This window comes from Natrix helvetica, assembly GCF_964273705.1.
Source record: "Natrix helvetica genome assembly, chromosome: 1".
Classification (NCBI taxonomy): Eukaryota; Metazoa; Chordata; class Lepidosauria; order Squamata; family Natricidae; genus Natrix; species Natrix helvetica.
In genome coordinates, this window is record NC_138548.1 from 311,859,951 (window position 1) to 311,883,746 (window position 23,796).

Consider the following 23,796-nt stretch of genomic DNA (forward strand, 5'->3'; position numbering starts at 1 on the left):
ACATCGCGTTGTAGGCCGTGCCGTTTTCGAGAGCGGCGCGTTCGCTGGGTGTCGCCATCTTGTCTGTGGCTCGGCGTGGGGGGCGCCATCTTGTGCCCTTTGGATGAATGAACAGCGACGCGAAAGAGTGAGTCCATCCGGTTTGCTCCGCGGCTTCGTTCTTCAGCGTGGCCGACCATGGGGATCCACCTCGCCCACCTCTCGCTCCTTCTCTGCCTGGGCACGGCGGCCCTGGCAGCTCCCGAGCTGGTCAACGAAGACGTAAAGCGAACCGTGGATCTCAGCACACACCTGGCCAAAGTGACGTCCGAGATTAGCCTGGGCAACTCCGCCGGGAGCTCGGCGTCTGCCACGTCTTTCCTCCTGGCTTTGGACCCCGGCTTGGAGAGCCACCTGGCCTACCTGGGGGCGCAGGTGAGCCAACCGCTGGGGCCGTCAAGCTCTCGGCCTGCTTCTTCTGCCGCTCCTTGATCCCGGATGCCGCCCTCCCTCCCCGCTTGCCAAAGTCTGTTACTTTTTTTGTGTGTGATCGGGCTTTTCGTGTCCACGTTGACGGTTTTTAGGCGAATCTGTGCCTCTTCCTTGTTTTCTTCTTCTGTTTCTCCGCTCTCTTCCCCAGCATTGCTCGGCTATTACGTCTCCTCTCCACCCTTCCTAATTCAAGTTTTGGTGGAAAGGAGCGGTCTGGCCGATTAAGTCCTTAAATCGGCGGTTGTTATGGCGATCGGGCGAATGCTTTGGCTGAATCGGTGGAATACAGGGAGATAAAGAGCGGCGATCTGGACACTCATGTCAGCCCCAGTTGTGGCATAACACCTTTTATACCACCTTTCGCCCAGTTTATGTTGGTTTGTGGGCGCTGAAAGTTTTAACGCATTGTGTCTAAAAAGCGCCCAGTTGGAGAGGGCAGGGTACACAGCCTGGCAGAAAATATAGAGAAAACCCACCCATGTTATGGGTATAGTGAAACTCCCAGAATCTTTCCAGGCTCTTTTGTGTGATTTGTAAACTGAGAATACTGAATAATGGACATATAATTTCATTGAAATATAGTTATATTTCATCCAAAGTTGCTCTTGAGATGCCCTTTTGGACTTTTGCCAGCATGTCAGTTCAAATAATAATGCCCTTGTGTGGCCAGATTCGCCCCCTTTTCTTTGCTTCCTGTTACTCCTGTGTGTTGATTCTCTTCCAGAGTGCTGCTTGTAGTAAAAAGCCTGGTGAGTACTGACACGTAAGCATATAGACTATTTCCGAGAGCCATGAGCAACTAGTTTAAATCAGAGGGAGGTGTGGCTTTCGAAGCCTGTCCATGTCTTCAGTTATAGCAGTTGTTTGTAGCATTTATTTTTCTCTATGCATCCTGGCTAACCCTGGTGAAGGAAAAGTTGGTTTGGATTCTCTTGAGATCCTTGATAGAAGTTGCTAAACACTTTGTTTCTGTATTATATTGTTAATTAAATTTTTTAACAAGCTTCACCTTGAAAAAACTACCAATACTATTTTGCATCCGTTCTACTGTTAGGAAGCAAATGCTCTTAAATGATTTTATTGTGCAAGTTAGTGTGATTTTAAAAATTAAATTTGGAGTCAGAAAGTCTAGATTAAGTTAATTCACCTAGAGGAAAATGCTGTAATTATTTCAATAATAGCATTTATCAATGCCAGTGTGAGACTTGAGCTGAGATCTGGGCTGTGGCAACTAAGTCTTCATTTTCAATCCACTAAAAAAATAGGTTTGTGATTTACAGTTCTGCTCCTTGAGTTCAATGTCAATTTATAATTATAGGAGTTGTGTATAAGAGTTCTCCCGCTAATTCGTATTTGCTGGATCATTTCTAAAATTGGACTGCATTATTAAATAAATTGAACAAACTCAGAAAAGTAGCCCTTCATTCTTTGCATAATCCTTGGATAAACAGCATTATGTAACTGACATTTCTGATAATATGGCTTATGTTTGGATAGAATATTATAAAATTATTTTTTTAAAAGGAGGAGAATCACTTTTATAACTTTCCCTCTGTATGGCATGTGGTGAGGGAATTTGAATGTTGCAATTCAATACACTAGGAAGGGAATACTAAATTATTTTTTTCCTTTTTTGGTTAAGGAGATTTTTTTCTTTTACAGCAAACTCTTTGCCTTGTGGGTAAAAATGAAGTTTGAAAAATCTACTTTTTTTTTAGTAAATTTTAAGAAGCTTTGATTATTATTTTTATCAGTAAAAAGGAAAATGTATTTTTGGACTTCACAAGTCAGCTCAGCCTATTCTCAGCTATTTGGGAGCTCTTTCACAAGAATTCCAATAGGATAGGTTTTAAATGAAAACCCGTGCCATAAGTCTCTATTATTACTGTTTTAAAATTGGGTATCTGAGTGCTGTTTTCTTTATTGACAGTGAATGCATAGATACAACCAAATCAATATTTACTTAGAAAAAATCTCATTGAAGTTGAAGAATTAAAGAATATGTATTTTTTGTAAGCACTAGCATTGTTGCTACCTTCTGCAAAATTCTAATTGGAAAGGAAACATCATTTTTTTCCCCCATAGATAGTTCCTAGAGAAAGAAAGTTTTTTTTAAATTCCTAGTTGGATTTTTAAGGGAAATAGTTATGTATTTTTTTTTACTGTTTTTCTACAATTCTTTTATTTATTAACCATAATGTTTGTGTATTCTAAAATAGGAGTACAATACATTTGACACATTTGTCAATTTCTGATGGGTGATGTTTTAGGTTTTAACAGTTATGACTCTTTTTTTTAGTAACAATCTGTAGTTATTAGCATCTGCCTCAAATTGGAATGTGTTTTTGGTATCTCTACCGACTTGATCTTTCTTGGCAAATAGTATAGATGAATTCTATTGCCTTGTTTGGGAACTGTCAATGGTGACACCGACCAACATTTTATATAATTTTTCTGAACAGGTAAAAGCTGAAGAAGAGGAGGAAAATATCCTGGAGGTGAAGGAAACAAAAGTAAAAGGTAAAAGGTAAGTTTTGTCATGGGGAAATAAGGGCTGATATTTCTCACTTCATTTTTTAAAGAGTATTTTTTTTAAATGTAATCTTCAGTGTGACTTCAAAAAACGTCAGTTGTTTAATTAAATTGTATAAATAGGCTGATACATCAATTTCAGTTTTTATAATTGGTTCTCTTTTGACTGCTTGCACTATTTTTAGGGAATGTGCTAAAAAAGTTTTCTAAAGTTGTAAGGCATAGTGATTCACAGAAATGCAGTCTGGTTAATATGTTCTTTATTTCACATTATTGTATTACCAATGAGTAGATTGCATTGGTTTTTAAATATATGTATTGCTTTAAAACCATAAGAGCTAACCATTGAATTTTATCAGCGGAAATTGCCCAATCCCATGACCGATCAAGATTCCTGATAGCAGTGAGCTCATTTAGAAGCAAGGAACATAGAAATGGTCTGACTGATTTTTTACTTTTTCCCCCTTTTTTTAGTGGCAAATTCTTCACTGTGAAATTGTCGGCTCCTTTGCCTCCAGGTGGAAAAATTCGTTTATCTATTGAAACAGTTTTCACACATGTCCTGCAACCCTATCCCACACACATCTCCCAGGCAGAGAAGCAGTTTGTGGTTTTTGAAGGTAATCATTATTTCTACTCTCCATATGTAACCAAGACCCAGACAACTCGTGTGAAACTGGCCTCAAGAAACATTGAAAACTACACCAAGTTAGGCAATCCCAGCCGCTCAGAGGATATGATTGAATATGGACCCTTCAAGGATGTACCCCCATACAGTGAGGTAAACTTTCACTTATGATAAAGAATGAATTGAATGAAAATATTTTTTTTTAAAGGCAGTCTTTTATTTAATAACTTAGCTGGTCGCTATAGTATTAAATAATTCTGTGTGGGTAAATAAAAGGAAATCTTTGCAAGTGACTTGCTAGATGGTACGGGATAGAATGCTCTTTCAGTAGGGCATTTCCATAAAAACTGGAACTTTTTATGATCTGTCATAAAAATAGTCCTCTGCTTACATCCATTTGTTTAGCAACAATTCAAAGTTAGGATGGTGCTGAAAAAAAAATGGAAGTACTGGTGTCCCTGAAGCTCCAGCCATTGCAGTGGTCATGTGATTGTGCTCACTTACCTGGCTTATGATTACAATGTCACAGCTGCAGTCACATGATCACCATTTGCAACCTTCCCTGCCAGCTCCCTACAAGTCAGTGGGGAAGACAGCAGGGAAGAGGTTGCAAGTCATTCCGGTAAGTCACTCCTGCTCACTGCACATCGGCTGCCTTCATAGAACTTCACAAGCCCTCCCAGCCTCCCATTGTACCTATGTTTGTGCTCCTTACCTGGGATTTCCATCTCTTCTTGTTTAATGGCCTATAGGTCTTGGGATTACAACAGCAGCTGGGACTATTGGAATTGCTGTCACTAAGCTATTTGGCCATAATGACAGTGCGCTTTAGGATTCCTGTGACTTTACTAATTGGTCACATGTAAGTAAAACGGCTACTGCTACAAATAAATATTCAATTTCTCTGTTGTATTTTCCTTTTTCTCAGGATAGCCTTAAGATACATTATGAAAACAACAGTCCATTCCTGACTATCACCAGCATGATACGTGTCATTGAAGTGTCTCACTGGGGCAATATTGCAGTTGAAGAAACAGTTGACTTAAGGCATACAGGAGCTATGCTCAAAGGACCTTTCTCCAGATACGACTATCAAAGGCAGCCAGACAGTGGAATATCTTCTGTGAAATCTTTTAAGGTTTTTCATTATTTCTTTTATTTCTTGTTGCATTGCTTTGTTTTAAGCAATAGCATCATTGTGGAAATGAGTCACAATAAAGTAGGCACGAATGAGCCAACTACTGAAGGAGGAAAGAGGAGAACATTTGGAACAAGTAGTACTTCTCTGCTTTGAGAGCATGAAATGTTACCAAGAATGTTTTCTTGTTTTCAGCTCCTTTTAAAGTCCTGATTCTATCCCTTCCATGATGCAATGTGCTAAAACAGTTTTAATAAGTATCATATTACTTTTTAACTAGTAGTTAATAAATAATATGCTCCTTATTAACTACTAGTATTACTGTTATTTTTTTCTGCTGGTCACATCTATCTGAATCTCATTCTCTGGTTCATTTGAAATATATTTTTGTAAGCTCGTTGATTTGTTTATTTGCAGGTAAATCTCATGTAGTGCTTAGACCAGGGGTGTCCAAACTTGGGAACTTTAAGACTTGTGGACTTCAACTCCCAGAATTCCCCAGCCAGCATGGCTGGGGAATTCTGGGAGTTGAAGTCCACAAGTCTTAAAGTTCCCAAGTTTGGACACCCCTGGCTTAGACTATAATGTTTGATTATAGTGTTTAGGGGGAATTTGTTAAGAAATAAAGAATACATCAGAGAAGTGAAGCACTTTTTGTTAGCACAAAGGTGCAGAGACGAGTAGGAGCCGATTCCAGAGCAAATGAACATTTCTGGAAGAAGATATATTTACTTTAATGATTTGTAAAGATGTGCTTCATATACTGTATGTTCTTGAGAATTCTGAAGGACCCCTTTCAAAAGATTTGCAAAACCTACATTATTTTTATTGTTTGCGGCCAATAATACCAGCTGTGACTATATCCGGATGGAGATAGCTTGGCTACATTTTATCTGTATTGTGTAAGCGTCCCTTGTGGATATGTGATACATGGAATTTTGGTTTAAAAAATGAAAACTGCAAGTTTTAAAAATTAAGCTGTAAGGTTTAATTGAATTGACATTTTGATCATGGTGTACTTGTGCTTTATTGAGGACACTAGTTCACAATTGGCTTATGTGTCCAGTTTATGATTTATCATATAAACAAAGAATGAGAAAACTTTCCTCCTTTCTTATCTTCCCGGAGAGCTGTATTCCTTCAATGAAAAGTGTTCAGGGACTGTATGATATAGTGGACACAGCCAATTCCTCAAATGGGAAAACGTGTAAGGCCAGTCTTTCTTGCTCTTAACCTATTACAGCCTTCTCTGTGTCGGTACCCCAGTCATGGAAGAATCTCCCTGAGTAGACTCACTTGATGCTTCTTGGCATCTGATAAATATTTCCTTCTTCAGGCTTTTAAGGTTCTTTTGAATTCACCATATTTTAACTTAATCTGAATGGCTGGTGTTAGGCGTTTTAGAAGAAAAATACATGCTGCATTTTAGTTGTTTTGGTTAATCTTCAAGTTATTAATAAATATTTCATGGACAGCTATATAAATATACCGTATTTTTTGGACTATAAGACGCACTTCCCCCCCCCCTAAAAGAGGGTGAAAATTTGGGTGAGTCTTATACACTGAATGTAGCTCCACCCACCCGCTAGCCTCCGCACGTCGCATTTTCGACCTGTTCCAGGCTGCAGGGATTGCCACAGACCATCGCCCACTCTGTGGCTTGTGTTTTTGGCCTCTGCGCCTCGCGTTTTCAGCCTCTGAACGCTCTGTTTGAGACCTGTTCAAAGCTGCAGGGATCACCAGAGTACATCGCTGCCAATTGCCACCTCCGCGCATTGCGTTTTTGGCCTTCGCATGCCCCATTTTGGCCCCAGTGCATCGCATTTTCGGGCGGTGATTGGCAGCAATGTGCTTTGGCGATCCCCGCAGCCTTGAACGGGTCTCAAACGGAATGGCAACCCAGAACAGCTTGTCTGACCAGTTTCGTGCTTCACCTGCTGTACTCACTGGAGCAAGCTGCGACGATCAGCTGTGTTTTTGAAGCTGCGTATCTATCCCAACCAGCACACACGCTCACAACCAGCGAACCTGTTGCTAAAGTTCACCCCTGGGAACAGCTGGTTGGGGGTATTCCGAGAGGCCGATCAGCTGCTCGTGCTGAATCAGGCTAATGTGCTGAAGCTAACCAGGCTGTGTGCTAAGGACGCTAGCCAGATGACTACCGATGGATGCTGGTAGGCAGAGGCAGAATTTTTTTCTTCTTATTTTCCTCCCCAAAAACTCAGGTGCGCCTTATACTCCGAAGCGTCTTATACGCCTAAAAATACGGTAATAAATTAGATTAAATTTATTTTATAGTCTCTGTCCTTATGGGTTTTACTAAAACTGTCTTTTGCAGACTATCCTTCCTGCTGCTGCTCAAGATGTGTATTACAGAGATGAAATTGGCAACATATCTACCAGTCATCTTCTTGTCTTGGATGACTCAGTGGAAATGGAGATTCGCCCTCGTTTCCCCTTGTTTGGTGGTTGGAAGACTCACTATATAATTGGCTACAACTTGCCCAGCTATGAATATCTCTTTAATCTTGGTAGGCAACCATATAGATTATTAGCCACTGGAAAATTGTTTATATATAATGAAACAGTCCAAGTATAAAACTATTTTATTTCTATGATCAGATAGGGGCACACTTGAGATTTTCAAGAATTTGAAGGGGTTTTTTCTTGATTTTTATTTTGCATATATATTTAAAAGGTTTATCTTGAGTTTATTTTAATCATGGAAACAATATCTGAAAAGTAACTGAAAACATTGCTTGCAGTCCTTTCAAAGTTTAATGTTTCATCTACTGAAGTTTTTATTTCTCCAACTTTTTATTATTAAGAAAATTTGCATGGCCACCCAACTCAGTCAGGGTTACAGAAGTAAAACACCAAATACAAAAAACAGTAAACCGTTACTCCGTGGTTACAGTAAGGAAAACACTTAATAGACTCCACTCTGGGGAGCCCACTCCCACTGGCAAAATCATGTCTTTGGGGCTTTTTAAGAAGGTATTAAGTCGGGGAGGGGGGCAATCTGATTTATATGGGAATAATGTTCCACAGGGAGGGAGACACCATAGTCTTTCTTGATCCTAGTACATGGGCCTTCTTAATAGAGGGAACCAAAACATCTATTTTTCCTCTTGCACAATATACCCAGAATACTTACGTTTTAGGAAGGGGAAGGGTTTATGTGTGTTCAATAGCTTACTGTATTTTTGGAGTATAAGATGCACCGGAGAATAAGATGCACCAAAGTTTTGAAGAGACAATTTTTTTAAAAAAGTAGGTAGATAAAGGGATAGAGAGTGAGAGAGAGAAATAGAGAGAGAGAAATAGAGAAATACAGTAGGTAGGTAAGGAGAGAGAGAGGGGGTGTAGGTAGGTAGGGAGAGGGATATATATAGAGAAATAGATAGATAGAGAAATACAGTAGATAGGTAGGGAGAGAGAGAGAGAAATACAGTAGATAGAGTAGTTGGGTAGGAAGATAGAGGGATAGAAAGAGAGAGAAATGCAGTAAGTAGGTAGGGAGAGAGAGAGAATAGGTAGGTAGGTAGATGTTTCCAGGTGTATTTATCCATGTGCTGGACAAAGAAATCACTGACAATCTGAAGCACCTAAGACTTTGTTTCTGCTGGTACAGCACTTGATCAATCTAATTCATCAATCACTTTAACTAAAGAGCTTTCCAAAAGGGGAAAAAAAAGTTTTTTGCACTCTGCAAACCTCCCCCAAATGGCCCATTTTTCGCAAAAACAGGCCCGGTTTTTTTAAAGGCATGAATAGCCTTTAGGGGGCTCGCAGAGTGCTCCTGTGGGGGTGGGGGCAAAAACAAGCAAAAAATGGCCAATTTTTCTGTTTTTTGTCAAAAAAAAATTGCATGCATCGTCTTATGGAGGCTTACAGCGTGCTGCTGGGGTCTGAGGGGGCAAAAAACGGCCCCTTTTTTGCTCATTTCTGCCCTCCCCAGCCCCCAGGAGCTCTCTGAAAGCCTCCATAAAGCTATGCATGGCCCTTTTGCTGAAAGGGGCGGGGTTCGGGAGGCAAAAAATTCTGTATTCCATGTATAAGACGCACCCACATTTTCAGCCTCGTTTTTGAGGAAAAACGGTACATCTTATTCATCCGAAAAATATGATATGTTGAATGCAGAATTGGCATATTTTATTGTGTGAATCTCTTGTCATTGAATCTGGCTACACATAATCAGTTCTAGTGGTGCTTAGTGTCTTAATGTAAAAATGTTACATTGATGTTTTATACAACTAGATCTTGCCATTATAAGAAAAGTAAAAGTTTACAGTGCTTGTTAATCTTTTCAAGGTGATCAGTACGCCCTGAAGATGAGATTTATTGACCATGTTTTCGATGAACAAGTTACAGACTCATTAACTGTAAAGATTATTCTTCCAGAGGGTGCCAAGTAAGTACAACATGGTTGATGATCTGTCGATCTCTGTGGTGTTAGTTTGTTACTCATAAAATATAGTTCCTGTGGTATGCATGTGGGACATTTTTTAAAATAAATCAGTCTAATTTCAGTACTGACAGTGCATTCAGAAAGTATTCAGACCCCCTTCAGTTTTGTCAATTTTATGCTGCAGCCTGATTCTACAGTTGTTGAAATTCATTTTTTTTCTCATTAACCTATTGTCAGTACACCATAATGACAGTGAAAACAAAATTTTTGAAATGTGTATACATTTATTAAAAAGGGGAAAAATTGAAATATCACATTGGCATAAGCATTCAGACCTTTCACTTAGTACTGTGCTAAAGCATCTTTGGCAGCAATTACAGCCTCAAGTCTTTTGGGGTATGACATGACAAGTTTTGCACACCTGGATTGGGGGATTTTCTGCCATTCTTCTTTGCAAATCCTCTCAAGCTAAGTCAGGTTGGATGGCAACTGTAGGTAGACAGCCATTTTCAGGTCCCTCCAGAGATATTCAATAGGGTTCAAGTCAGGTCTCTGGCTGGGCCACTCTAAGATATTCACAGAGTTGTCCCTAAGTCAGTCCTGTGCTGTCCAGACTGTGCTTGGGATCATTGTCATGTTGGAAAGTGAAATTTCAGCCCAGTCTTAGGTCCTGGGGAAAAAATAGATCCAGGAAACTATAGACCTATCAGACTGATCTCAATACCAGGGAAGATCCTGGAAAAGATAATCAAGCAATGAACTAGCGAACACCTAGAAGTAAACAAAGTAATAGCCAAAAGCCAACATGGGTTTGTCAAAAACATCATGCCAGACTAATCTTATTGCGTTCTTTAACAAAGTGACAAAATTAGTGGACCAGAGGAATGCCATCAATATAGTTTACTTGGACTTCAGTAAGGCATTTGATAAGGTAGACCATAACCTACTACTAGATAAAATAGAAGAACGTGGGTTAGACAGCATCACCACCAGATGGATTCGTAACTGGCTGACCAGCCGCACTCAACGTGTAGTCCTCAATGGAACTGCATCTACATGGAGGGAAATATGCAGTGGAGTACCCCAAGGCTCTGTTTTAGGCCCAGTACTCTTCAACATCTTCATCAATGATTTGGATGAGGGGATAAATGGGGAACTCATCAAATTTGCAGATGACACCAAGCTGGCAGGAATAGCCAACACTCCAGAAGACAGGCTTAAGATACAGAAGGATCTTGACAAACCTGAACGCTGGGCACTATCTAATAAAATGAAATTCAGTAGTGAAAATAATGTTCTACATTTAGGCAAGAAAAACGGAATGCACAGGTACAGTATAAGTGGTACCTTGCTCAATAGTAGTAACTGTGAGAGGGATCTTGGAGTCCTAGTGGCATATTTTATCCTCCTCTCATATACGTATTTATGTAGTTATTACTATGTTTTGATTTGTTGTATTCTGATACGGACTGTACACCGCCCCGAGTCCCTTTCGGGAGAGGGGGCGGTATATAAACGCTAAATAATAATAATAATAAAAATAATAATAATAATAACAACAACAACAACAACAACAACAACAACAATTTAAATATGAGCCATCAGTGTGCAGCAGCTGCCAAGAAAGCCAACACAGTTCTAGGCTACATAAACAAAGGGATAGAATCAAGATCACGTGAAGTGTTAATAGCACTTTATAATGCCTTGGTAAGGCCACACTTGGAATGCTTCATTGGTTTTGGTTGCCGCGATGTAGAAAAGATGTGGAGTCTCTAGAAAGAGTGCAGAGAAGAGCAACAAAGATGATTAGGGGACTGGAGGCTAAAACATATGAGTAACGGTTGCAGGAACTGGGTATGTCTAGTTTAATGAAAAGAAGGACTAGGGGAGACATGATAGCAGTGTTCCAATATCTCGGGTTGCCACAAAGAAGAAGGAGTGAAACTCTTCTCCAAGGCACCTGAGGGTAGAACAAGAAGCAATGGGTGAAAACTAATCAAGGAGAGAAGAAACTTAGAACTGAGGAGAAACTTCCTGACAGTTAGAACAATTAATCAGTGGAACAGCTTGCCTCCAGAAGTTGTGAATGCCCCAACACTGGAAGTCTTTAAGAAGATGTTGGATAGCCATCTGTCTGAAACGGTAAAGGGTTTCCTGGTATAGGGTTTCCTTCCTCCAAGGTCCCTTCCAACTCTGCTATTGCATTGTATATAATGTTTAGAATTGAGGCCAAACAATTCAATCTTGGTTTCATCAGACCAGAGAATCTTGTTCCTCACAATCTGAGAGTCCTTCAGGTGCTTTTTTTATAAACTCCAGGCTTTCATGTGTATTGAACTGAGGAGAGACTTTTGTCTAGTCACTCTGCCATAAAGTCCAGATCAGGGGGGGGGGGGGGGGCTGCAGTGACGGTTGTCCTTCTGGAACTCTGTCCCATCTCCACATAGGATCTTGGGACGTCAGTCAGAATGATCATCAGGTTCTTGGTCACCCCTCTTACTAAGAGATAGGGTGACCAGCTCTTGGAAGAGTCCTGGTTGTGTGAAACTTCTTCCAGCTTAAAATTATGGAGGTTACTGTGGTCTTAGGAACCTTCAGTGCAGCAGACATTTTATTGTAGCCTTCCCCAGATCTGTGCCTTGCAATAATCCTGTCTCTGAGCTCTGCAGGCAGTTCCTTTGACCTCATGGCATTTGCTCTCCTACCGTATGCATTGTCAGATGTGAGGCCTTCTGTAGAGAGGTGTGTGCCTTTACAAATCATGTCCAATGAATTCAATTTACCACAGGTCAACCCCAATCAAGGTGTAGAAATATGTTAGCAACGATCAAGAGTAATTGGGAGGGGGGGCACGAAAACTTAATTTCAAGTGTTGTTGCAAAGGATCCGATACTTATGCCAACCTGATATTTCAATTTTTCTTTTTAGTAAATTTACAGACATTTCTGAAATTCCGTTTTCACTTTGTCATTATGGGGTATTGCCTGTAGATTAATGAGGGAAAATGCATTTCAACAACTGTAAAATCAGACTGCAGCATAACAAAATTGACAAAAGTGAAGGGAGTCTGAATACTTTCTGAATGCACTGTACATGCAAACTACGACATATGTTAATCATCTAATCCTAACTGTTACGTATGTTTAGATTTTTTTTCCAGCGTATCTCTGACATTTTTGCATCCTGTTGTCTGCAGAAATATTCATGTGGACAGTCCATATGATATCAGCCGGGCTACTGATGAACTTCACTATACCTATCTTGATACATTTGGCCGTCCAGTTATTGTGGCACATAAGAGTAACCTAGTTGAACAACATATCCAGGATATTGTGGTAAAAGCAAATTCTTTACTTGGTTCATGTAAAGCATTAAAACAGTTTCTCATTCTTTAAGCCCAAATTGCTGTGAATTTAGTATTAAATGTGTCATGGCAATAACAGAAAAACATTAGTGGATGATTAATTAAAAAAGACTGAGATAGTGTGGTTCTAAACTAGGTAGGGAAACGTGCAATGCATTTTCCTTGTGCCTTACTACTTGTCTTTTTCCAGGTACACTATACCTTTAACAAAGTCCTGATGTTGCAAGAACCTCTGCTGGTAGTTGGAGCATTCTACATCCTATTCTTTACAGTTATTCTGTATGTGAGGTTGGACTTCTCCATCACTAAGGTATCACAATATAGTTTTGAGAGAAGATGGAGTCACTATTTCATAGGATAATCTTTTATTTGGGTATTAGATTTTTGGCATTAATTTTGTTGTACCTGACCTTTTTTATATGCAAACTAAAAGTTAGCAGACGGGCTGTTACATGTAAAGCTAATACTCAATTACTTCTTAATACAGATAATTATTTGTCTAAACAAATGAAATTAATCAGCCAACATCTATACTGCTGTAAATTCTGTTGATCTTCCATTTTTCAAAAGTCTGCCCAGATACAAAACTGGACAGTTTAATAGAAGCTCTTCAAGTTGTGTTGATTAAAAATATTTTAAAATCTAGTTTTGTTAACTTTGAGTCAATTTTAGCAAAACGTTGACCTGTCACGCACTTTCACCTTAGAGACTCAACAGTCGTGTCCTTCCCACTCCCTTTTAACCTTCCAGAGAGCATGCAAAATCTGGCTACCCCCTCCCCCCCCAAAGTGCTGAAATCGGGTGAAATCATAATGGGAAGAGAATGTGATAGATAGTATTAGTGACATGGAGTTGCAGCACCAGGTTTTTCTGTTTTTTTCCCCCTTTTTTGGTTTTATTATTTTTTGTTTAGCATATATTGTTTTATTGTTTGGTCAGAGTTTGGCTTTAAGATATACACATGTTTTAAATAAATGCATAAAACATGAAATGCAATGTAGGAATGCTTCATCTTAAAGTTTTTTCCCATGTAAAAGCATTGTTGTCTTGCAGGATCCAGCAGCAGAAGCTAGGATGAAAGTTGCTTGCATTACAGAGCAAGTTCTAACTGGAGTGAATAAGAGACTATGTCTCTACCGCCTTTTTGATGAAGCCGTGAATAAGTACAAGCAGTCACGCGATATTTCTACATTGAATAGCGGCAAAAAATCTCTGGAAGTTGAACATAAAACCTTAACAAATGAAATAGCCTCATTGCAATCCAAGTTGAAGATGGAAGGGTCTGACCTGTGTGACAAAGTAAGAGTCTGTTAATACTGAAATCCAATCATGAGTCTTAAGTTTTTGAAGTCCAAAGAAAAAGCTGAAATATCTAATTTTGACATAGCTTCATGTGTTGCCTTGAGTCAAGCTTGATTTTATGACCTTTTTTGCAGCAGTTGTTAAGTGGATCGTGTAGTTGTTAAGCACAGCTGTCTTCCCTCATTGACATTGCTTCTTAGAAGCTGGCTGGGAGGGTAGCAGATGGACATCACATGACCCCCGGGTACTGCAACCGTTGTGCATACATGCCAATTGCCAAATATCCAAATTTTGGCCTCATGACCACTGGGATGCTGTGATTGTTGTAAGCGTGAGAAATAGTTGAGTCACTTTTTTTAGCACCATCATAACTTCTAGCAATCACTAAATGAATGGTCGTAAATCTAGGACCATCTGTATTTTAACTAGTCTCTTTAACTGACTTAAGACACTTTGACTTGACTATATCAATTCTAGCAAGGTCTCCCTTCAGTTAATAGCAGTAGCACTTAGACTTATATACTGCTTCACAGTGCTTTGCAGCCCTCTCTAAGCTGTTTACAGAATCAGCGTATTGCCCACAACAATCTGGGTCCTCATTTTACCAACCTCAGGAGAATAGAAGGCTTGGGCTGCTGAGAATTGAACTGCTATAGCAGTCAGCAGAATTAGCCTGCAGTACTGTATTCTAACCACTGTGCCACCACGGCTCTTAAAGGAAATGTATGACACCAGCAGTATTGTAATGCCACCTGAACAATATCGAAATCATTTCTCTTGCTGCATCATACTTTTTGGTTATAATTTCTTTAGCACTGTCAACGCTAGAAATGAAAGATTTTCTATCAGCTACACATATAGTTATAGGGAATTAAAATAGTTAAGTCAACATGAAATGAAATGCAACAGCTTCAGAAAGGGGTAATGGCCCTCATGTCTATTCGAAAAAGCATATAATTTCTTCCATCAAGTATGCGTGTAAATAAATACATGTTAAGATTTCATACATTTAATGAAAAAAATCTTTAATGACAGCTTGCGCCGTAATGCACTTTTTTGTCAAAGTGCGAGTAAGTAAAGTCAGTCCTGCAGACACTTTTCAACAGAAAAGGATAAAGTGTTGGCTCAGTGCAGTTGGCAATGGCAAGGTGAATTTTGGGAGAATTTAGGCCAGCATGTTTTCTGTCATTCATATTTGCTACTGACCAGAAAAGGAAACCTTAAATAGCATTGTACATAATAATTGAGAAACATGTTTTTATTAAAAAAATGTTTCTATTTTTTTGAAGTAATATTGCTTTTAAAGTTGTGACTGTGTTGTTGCATTTCTAACAGTCTGTCCCAAACTCTTTCAAGGTCAGCGAAATACAGAAACTGGATAGTCAAGTCAAGGAGCTGGTTGTGAAATCATCTTTGGAAGCCGAGCGTTTGGTTGTTGGCAAACTTAAGAAGGATACATACATAGAGAATGAAAAGATCCATTCCAGCCGGCGTCAGGAGTTGATCGGCAAAATTGACAACATTCTCGATGCACTATAAGTTAGGATTTAATGGGGTGATGTGAGGAAAGAATGCAAGGCAATTGTATGGGTATACTGAGCCATACTAATTTAGAAAGTAAGAGAGCAGTGAATAAGTATGCCTGGTGTTTAACATGGGGGTGGGGAGGCTTTTTTTTCCCTTGTAAACCTGAATTTGGAATTTGAGGTTTGTTATTTTAGGGCATGTTTGCATTGCTATGTGGAGGAGGTTGGATACTACGTTGGCTTAATACAACTTTTGTCCTCCCATAAAGTTCCAAGTGTTAATTATTATGACTTTCGAGTCTGTTGTAAAGTCCCCTAATCACCAGTAGAGAAACATGCACACAGGTCCTCTTCGGACACTGGATATCTCAGAAGACAATAAATGCAATTATTTTTTTCAAAGGTTTGATGTCAAATCTTTTTCTCTTTTGTTTTTAATTTGGGGATGTAACTACGGATAAATAATTCAAAAGGGTTTTTGTAATACTTGTTGCACAGATTGCGATTTTTTTACATCTGAATTTTCTGAGCCTCTTGAATTTATAGCATCAGGGCAAGTGAAGAGTATACATAAGATCAATTTGCTTATAAGCCTGTGCTTTTTTTTCTCAGACAGTTGGTTTCTTTGAGAAAACAAAACTGAAATAAAGACATACGGATGTTTTACTTCTGGTTTTAAATTTCTTATTTGGGTACCTGTTTTTAGATTCTGGCACTGAACTGTAAATGTTATTTTCTTCTACTTTCCCTTATGTAAGAATTCCCAATTCTTGAGTTCCCAATTCTATTTTCCTGAAAATAAGCCCTCCCCAGATAATAAGCCCGTTTGGGCTTTTGAGCGCATGCGCTAAAATAAGCCCTCCCCAAAAATATTGCAACACAGCAACAGCCATGAGCTGACCACGCTCGCCCGCCTCCTGCACCTCAAAAATAATAAGACCTCCCTGAAAATAAGTCCAAGCGCTTATTTTGGGGGTCAAAAGAAAATGAGACCCTGCCTTATTTTTGGGAAACATGGTACTAAATAATGCCGAGGATATGTAAATAAGTTTCCGTTGAAGTACAGATATTCTTGGCTTGTTCAAAATTATCTAAATTTTATTGTAAGGCAGAATTTAAATGAAATGCATATGGAAGAGAAGCTGTTCTGTCTTACGTTCTCTTGACTAAAGTATTTTGAAAATATGAAAATAGAAAATGTGACAGTTAATCCCAAAATCAGCCTATTTCAGTTCCATGTAATAAAACCCTTATGCCAATCAACAAAAGCCTACAAACAGGCACAAACACAATACAGTAGCTGCCTTCCTCACAAGGAATTGAGAAGCATACAGCTTCTGTTAGGGAATATATAATCATTTCTTTATTTAAAATATTTATATACCTATTAAAAGGAATCTTGAAGTAGTATGACAAGTAGAAATTCACTGTTCATTGTCGTTGAAGTGAAACTGTTCCTGAGAAGTATTTTGTAGAAAAACGTTATGTATAGAATTTTCACCTCTTGAGAATATTCTTTGACAGATTAACTTGTCAATTGATTGGGATCCCACCTTGTACAGCAGATGGCACCATGGTTACCTCTGGCAAGGAAGACAATATTTCATTTAAAAGTCGATCTCTATTTGACACACACCATTAATCTCTTAACAAACTCCGGTTCAGAAAAAGTTTTAATGCAAAAAAAGAGTGCAAAGTTTTTATCTTATTTCTTATTATACAACTACAACACATAGCCCAATAGGTATATATCAAATCAAATCAAAACTTAATTATGGTCGAAGACCAGCATGACTATCTGATCCATCTAGAAGACTAATTGTGTAAAACTGTCCTTCAACATGCCAAGGAATACATGGGTGGCAAATACATGTGAAGGGTTAAATATGTGTAATGAATTTCACAGTCCATGCTGCCTTAATAGTATTGGAACCCTGATACAGAATGTCCTTTATTAGATTTTTAAAGCTTTCTCATTTCTAAATACTCTAAATTCAGTTATGTACTTGTTTTAAAGAATGAAACCTAAGGATATAGAGATTGAAAGCAAAATAAAAAGGGATAATCTTTTTGCCTCTTAACAATAAATACATAATCAGCAGCTAAGGCACAAACACAAGCACCTATCCACAGAGCCATCTTATGGATTCTGCCACACGTTCATAAGCCCGGTGACATAGCCACATCTTCAAGCCCTTGCAAAAGGCCAACAGAGTTGCAGCTTATCTAAACTGGGGAGGATGTTCCAAACTGCCATTATGACTGAAAAACCATTTCCTGGGTCCCATAAAGAGGTGGTATTTGACGGGTTCAGATGAGGGAGAAAAGCTCGGCTTCTCTCTGCTGCAGCATTCAAGTGGCTGCCTCTCTCCTCCTTCTCGGGCTCATACACACAGCAAACATGAGAAGGAGGTGAGAAGCAGCCAGGTTGAATGCTAGAAGACTTGGCTGGCTGAAGTTTTCTGTTGGTCCTGTGGGCGTGGTTTAGTAGGTTGCCATGAGTGATGGCAAGTTGGCCACGCCCACTCAGTCACATGACCACCACCAAGCCGCGCTCACAACCAATAAAGGGGAAAATTGAATTTCACCATTGGTCTTTTAAGATAATACTTTTAATAGGTGGGATTTGTAGCATCGTTTTGCCAGACCTGGGCAAATGCAGCTGGAGAGAATTGGTCCATCAACTTGGTCCCATGCCATAAAAGGCTTTACAGGTAACCACTAGTACCTTGAAGTGAACTCAAGCATACTGACAACCTGTGGAGTGTGCAAAGCAGAAGGGTGTGCACAGATTGAGGAATGCTCAATAATTCTTGGCAAGCTTGGAAAGCACTTGATATTTCCTCACTGGGGCCCAGTGCTTATGAGAACAAATCATAGCACAGAAATATAAAGCAAATTAAAAAGTTCCCAAAATATAGGTCTGTTAAAATAGATACAGCAATATCTTGCATAAATAAACCATTGTTCAGCTGCAGATATGTGATGTTCTCTCCCCTCAATTCCATAGGGGAGCATGAAATAATTGTTTCCCTAAGTAAAAATGAAATGGATTTGAGAATGAGTAAAAGGAGACTGGCTCGGATTCAACGCGGTGCCACTTGATTCCACTCCCAAAAAGTGGGCATTTCATTAACTTTACCCCTATGGTCTTTATCAAGGCATCCACAAATAATCAAAAGTAACAGAAAGTTTAACTTTCTTTTTAATCTTGTATATTATTTTCGTTTTCTTTGAGAACATTTTCTTTGCAGTAGGAGCCATGGTGGTGCAGTGGTTAGAATGCAGTACTGCAGGCTAATTCTGCCGACTGCCAGCAGTTTGATTCTCATTGGCTTAAGGTTGACTCAGCCTTCCATCCTTCCAAGGTCAGTAAAATGAGGACCCAGATTGTTGAGGCAAATATGCTAACATTGGAAACAACTCAGTGCTGTAAAGCACCATGGAGCGGTATAAGTGCTATTGCTATTTTCCTTTGCAGTGTCAATATTCATCAGTCATTCTGGGTGTAAGTTTTAAAAGTTGACAGGTGTAGTTTGTATCTGGAGTCTTGCAGAATTATTTTTGGTTGGTATTTTATCAGCCTTTGCAGTGTTCTTCACAGAGATAGCATTAAACATCCTACTATAAGAGAACCTAGCAAAGGTATTTACAATTGAGTTTGACTTCCAGTCAAGAATCAACACAAATAAGGACCTTAGAATGCACTCATATCCTGTCAGGTTGTTATTGTCCATTTGTGATTTGAGTATGGATGCAATCTGAATGGTTAACCCATGATGTTCTGATATTCATGGACTCTCAGATGATGCTTGCTGTTCTCTTAAATTTGAATTAATTAGCATGCTGGATGAAACAGGTCCAGCCCTGCAGTTCTCCACAGAGGACACCAGCTGGTTAAAGAATATGAACGTTGATGTTCTTGCCAGTCAAAGTTCATGTTGCAAACAGCAAACCCTACTTTCTGTGGCCGGACTGTTTCTATAATTGAAATCCAAAGCATCATTCTAAAAGGCTTGGATTCTACTCCATCCACCACTTTCTGTCACCGTGTTGCACTGGGCTCAATAATGCACAAGACAACTTATGGAAAATACAGCTTTTTTAACCTTTCTAAACCTCTGCTAATAGTATCTGCTTAATTATGCAAAGTAAATATTCATTTTGAGATGTGTTTTTTTGGATGGTGCATTAATGATAATCATGATGGTGAGACATCACGTCAGTTCTCTTAGTGCAGGGGTGTCAAACTGAAGACCTGCGGGCTGGATCCGCCCCACGGGATGCTTAGATCTGGCCTGCGGGGCCACCCTGGAAACAGTGAAGGACTGGCCTGCAGTGCCTCTGCCAATGAAAACAGAACAAAAACTCCCAAGCTCCATTTTCACTGGCAGAGGGTTGTAGAACACCATTCTGGCTCAAAACGGAGCTTGGGAGCCCATTTTTGCTTGAAGAGTGCTCCCGCCACCACAGGCGCCCTCAATGCAAGTGATGTCAAGCTGGCCATGCCCACCCTTGGCCACACCCATCCCAGCCCCCCCCCCCAAGGTCAAACACAACTCTGATGTGGCTCTCAATGAAATCAAGTTTGATATCCCCATCGTAGTGTTAACATAGATAGATTTTCTCTATGATGATCTGTCCCTATCAGATTCCTTCAGCATTTCCACCTGTTGCACTCATTGTTACGGTAACTGAGTCCATGCACCTTACTACTGATTATCCTCTTATTCTCGTTCCTTCTACTTGCCCTGGCATTACAGACTTCTCCAGAGAACTAGGTCTTCCCACCATATATCCAAAGAAGGATATTTCAAGCTTGACCATTTGTATCTTGAGTGACAGCACTTGGTTGATATGTTTGATAAGTCATTTGTTTGTTTCCTTCTCAGAGTTCTTCAACAACAGAGCTTAAAAGTATCAGAATTCTTTCTTTCCTATCTATACTTCTTCTTTCAACTTTTTGCTTCCCTCAAGTATCACAAGGAAAACTATTGCCTGTACGATCCTGCTTTTTTGTAGGTATAGATCTAAATATCTTTTCCAAGGCCTCCATTTCTACTTTATCAAGTGTTAGTCCATTCTGTATTTTTTGGAATGTTGGATTTTTACTGCTGATTTTTTAAAATTAAGTGCCAACAAACCAGTCTTGATTTTTAGTGACCACAAAGATGGATTTTTCTCTAAGATTATAGTTGATAGTCAGCTCTAAACTATATATATAAAAACTATCCCTCACTTCAGTATCTTCACTGTCAGTTCAAATTCCTATTTACAGGAAGCTTGGGGAATTGTGGAACGTCTACAGTGCATTTAACCTGGGGCTGCCTTACAAGGCTTTACAATTAATAGAGATAAGTTTATTTTATAATTAGACCTTATAATGGAGTAAAGCAAAGAGAAGGTAGAAATGGAAATGAATTAATATATAGTAAAACTTATTCATAAAAGGTGACTGGTGGGAAGAAAAGAGAATTAGATTATTTTATAATTATTAGCTAAGATTAACGTTAGGCTAAAGGAGACTTCAAATAGTTTCTTTTATATTTCCCATTCCGTGTCTATTGAGAATTTCAAATCATTTCCAAACAATGTTATTATTTCTTGAGTGATATTTTTCTGCACATATAGATTCCCTGTTAACTGTTAAGCCCAAACTGCTAAGTTACCATAAAATTGCTAACATAACAGGCCTATTGGTCCCAACACTTGTTGCATTCATTCTCTATAGATAAATCTAGAACTTGAGATAGACCATTCATCATAGGGACAGCTTAAATATAAAATCACGGTCTAAAGTCTTTGGGGCAGGCCACATGCAAGATAGCTTGCTGCAGCGAGATTTTCCCACAACATGGCTTCCTCATGACTCAAGTTATGTTTCTCATTTCTGCAAACGGATGTTTTCATCAAGTTGTCATTATCCAGTGCTTCAGGGTTTGCTTGAGCGCCATCTGTGGCATCCCAGCTATTTAGGCACTAGATTTTGCAGGATCTCTCAACGTATCTTAAAATTTTTGGGGGGAAGAATGAGACTTGGGCACCATAGATCCAAGGCAAGCAAGGTTATATTTCCTTTGGCTGCTTTTAGGATTGTGTGAATCCAAGCTTCCTCTTGCAGCAGGAAGCCCAGGCCCAGAAATAGTCAAAGTAGACATAGCTAAGTAGACATTAGCATTTTTCATAGCCTTTCTAGTATTCTGTTGTTTTGCATTTTTACAGAATCTAGCTATATGTCCCTTAGCCTCACAAGAAAAACATTTTCTAACAGTATAGGCAGTCGAAGGTGACTCCTCATGTTGTTGTGGTTTCTCCCTCAGTTGTTCTCTTTCCATCCTTCTTCTTGACTCTTCCAACAGGCATGCAGTCAATGTTAGTTCATTTCGGGTTAGGACCTCAAGGGAAGATACGAAATCATCATAACTCTCATCCAGTGAGGACAGAATGATGTAAACTTGATGTAATTCTGAGAAAATACGTTCTTTTTCATGTAGCTCTTGAAAAACTCCTTTCATAAAGTATACATTGAAGGAAAACAGGATTTCTCTGTTGCCATCACCACAGAGCATGTAAGTAGGTAAGATGGTGAATCGCCACATTTTTTTTTTTTCAGTGAAAAATGTTAATAAGACATGTATTTATTCATAGGCTGGATAAGAACAGGCTGCTCAAAGAGCTTGTTGAGATATAGGAGCTGGAAGGGAAAGAAAGTAGAAAAAGAGGAGCTTATAGATAAAGGAATGCTTGAGACTTTCATAGCCAGCAGAAATTTGATTTGAAAGGCCCATGACAGGCTACAAGTTGACAGTCAGGAGTTGCCCCCACTTATGTGACAGACACAGACTATCCCCATCTTCACATGGGTGAGATGCCTTGTGTAGGCATATAATAATAATAATAATAATAATAATAATAATAATAATAATAATAATAATAATAATAATAATAATAATAATAATAATAATAATAATAATAATAAATTTATTTCTAAGCCGCACCCTCTCCCGAAGGACTCGGGGCGGCGTACAATAAAACACATAAAAACGAAAAAGACAATACACACAAAGAATAAACAAACACGTGTACATGGAGGAGGTATGAAGATAAAAAGACAAATTAAAAACATAATTTAAAATCCCCTTATAAAAGTCTAAAAGTCACCAAAAATTAAAAAACCCGTCAGGAGCAGTGTGCGCGGACTATGGTTGAGTAATACCTATGGTAATACCTGTGTCATTTTCTTTTATAATGGCAGAAAATGTATGTAAACAAGCAGAAGTGGAGGAGAGAATGGAAGGAAGGAGATGTGAAACTGGGCCTCTAAGGGGAAAAAAAAAACGGGTCTCATTTTCCAGAGCTTCAAATCAACATTGGAATGATCAGGGAAAGGAAAATCAAGATAAAATGAAGCAGGTGAGTTTTGGTTCAAGAAATGTGCCTATTTTGTTTTGTAAAAGTACATAATTTTGTTCTTACAAGGGTTAGATTGGATTCCCCGCCCCCCTATGTAGCATTAAGTCAAGTCTAAAAGTCTTACTTCTCCATAACTAAGAGAATAATTGACCATGCCCTTTTAGCCTTTCATTCCCTCCTTCTAGCTAGATAGGATGATGTTAATCTTAATGACAATCTTCTGAGAGTGCATCAGAGGTGGGTTCTGGCTTCTGCTACTGCCAGTTTGCTCAGGGATGTGCTTCAGGTGTGGGATATGCATGCGCATGAGCAGTAGTAAAAAATGTTTCTGCAAAAAACAAGATGGTGGCGCCAATGGCACCACCGAGAGAACCAGTTTGGGAGCGTGGCAGGCGTAGTTACTACCTACTCAGCTGCACCGGTCCGAACCGGTAGGCACCCACCTCTGGTCTGCATCCTCTCCTGCCTCCTGTGTTTGTGCATTGTCCACTAGCATTGTCCCTGAATAAGTCCATACAACTTAAAGTTGCCAAGTTTGAAAAATATTGTTTTAGAATTTGCAATACTGCTTTGGAGAGGCTGCATCAACAGAGGGATAGAATCAAGATCACTGGAAGTGTTAGTACCACTTTATAATGCCTCGGTAAGGCCACACTTGGAATGCTGCATTCAGTTCTGGTCACCACGATGTAGAAAAGATGTGGAGACTCTAGTAAGAGTGCAGAGAAGAGCAACAAAGATGATTAGGGGACTGGAGACTAAAACAGAAAGAAGGACTAGGGGAGACATGATAGCAGTGTTCCAATATCTCAGGGGTTGCCACAAAGAAGAGGGAGTCAAACTCTTCTCCAAGGCACCTGAGGGTAGAACAAGAAGCAATGGGTGGAAACTAATCAAGGAGAGAAGCAACTTAGAACTGAGGAGAAACTTCCTGACAGTTAGGACAATTAATCAGTGGAACAGCTTGCCTCCAGAAGTTGTGAATGCCCCAACAATGGAAGTCTTTAAGAA

General features: G+C 39.3%; 1 protein-coding gene across 1 annotated transcript; it reads left to right on the forward strand.

The window, feature by feature from the left end:
• Nucleotides 1–26: 26 nt before the first annotated feature.
• Nucleotides 27–16,038, forward strand: RPN1 (ribophorin I). The gene is made up of 10 exons (XM_081934728.1): nucleotides 27–414; nucleotides 2,934–2,998; nucleotides 3,478–3,784; nucleotides 4,560–4,769; nucleotides 7,108–7,300; nucleotides 9,084–9,183; nucleotides 12,377–12,515; nucleotides 12,735–12,854; nucleotides 13,598–13,843; nucleotides 15,203–16,038. Exons 1-10 carry the CDS (start codon nucleotides 178–180, stop codon nucleotides 15,383–15,385), a joined length of 1,800 nt encoding a protein of 599 aa, XP_081790854.1. The 5' UTR covers nucleotides 27–177; the 3' UTR covers nucleotides 15,386–16,038.
• The last annotated feature ends 7,758 nt before the right edge of the window (nucleotides 16,039–23,796 follow it).

Coding starts and splice junctions, on each gene's coding strand:
- RPN1 (XM_081934728.1), top strand. CDS start 178: ATGGGGATCCACCTCGCCCACCTCTCGCTCCTTCTCTGCCTGGGCACG. Junction 9,184..12,376: donor ATTCTTCCAGAGGGTGCCAA/GTAAGTACAACA, acceptor TGTTGTCTGCAG/AAATATTCATGTGGACAGTC. Junction 12,855..13,597: donor TGGACTTCTCCATCACTAAG/GTATCACAATAT, acceptor GTTGTCTTGCAG/GATCCAGCAGCAGAAGCTAG.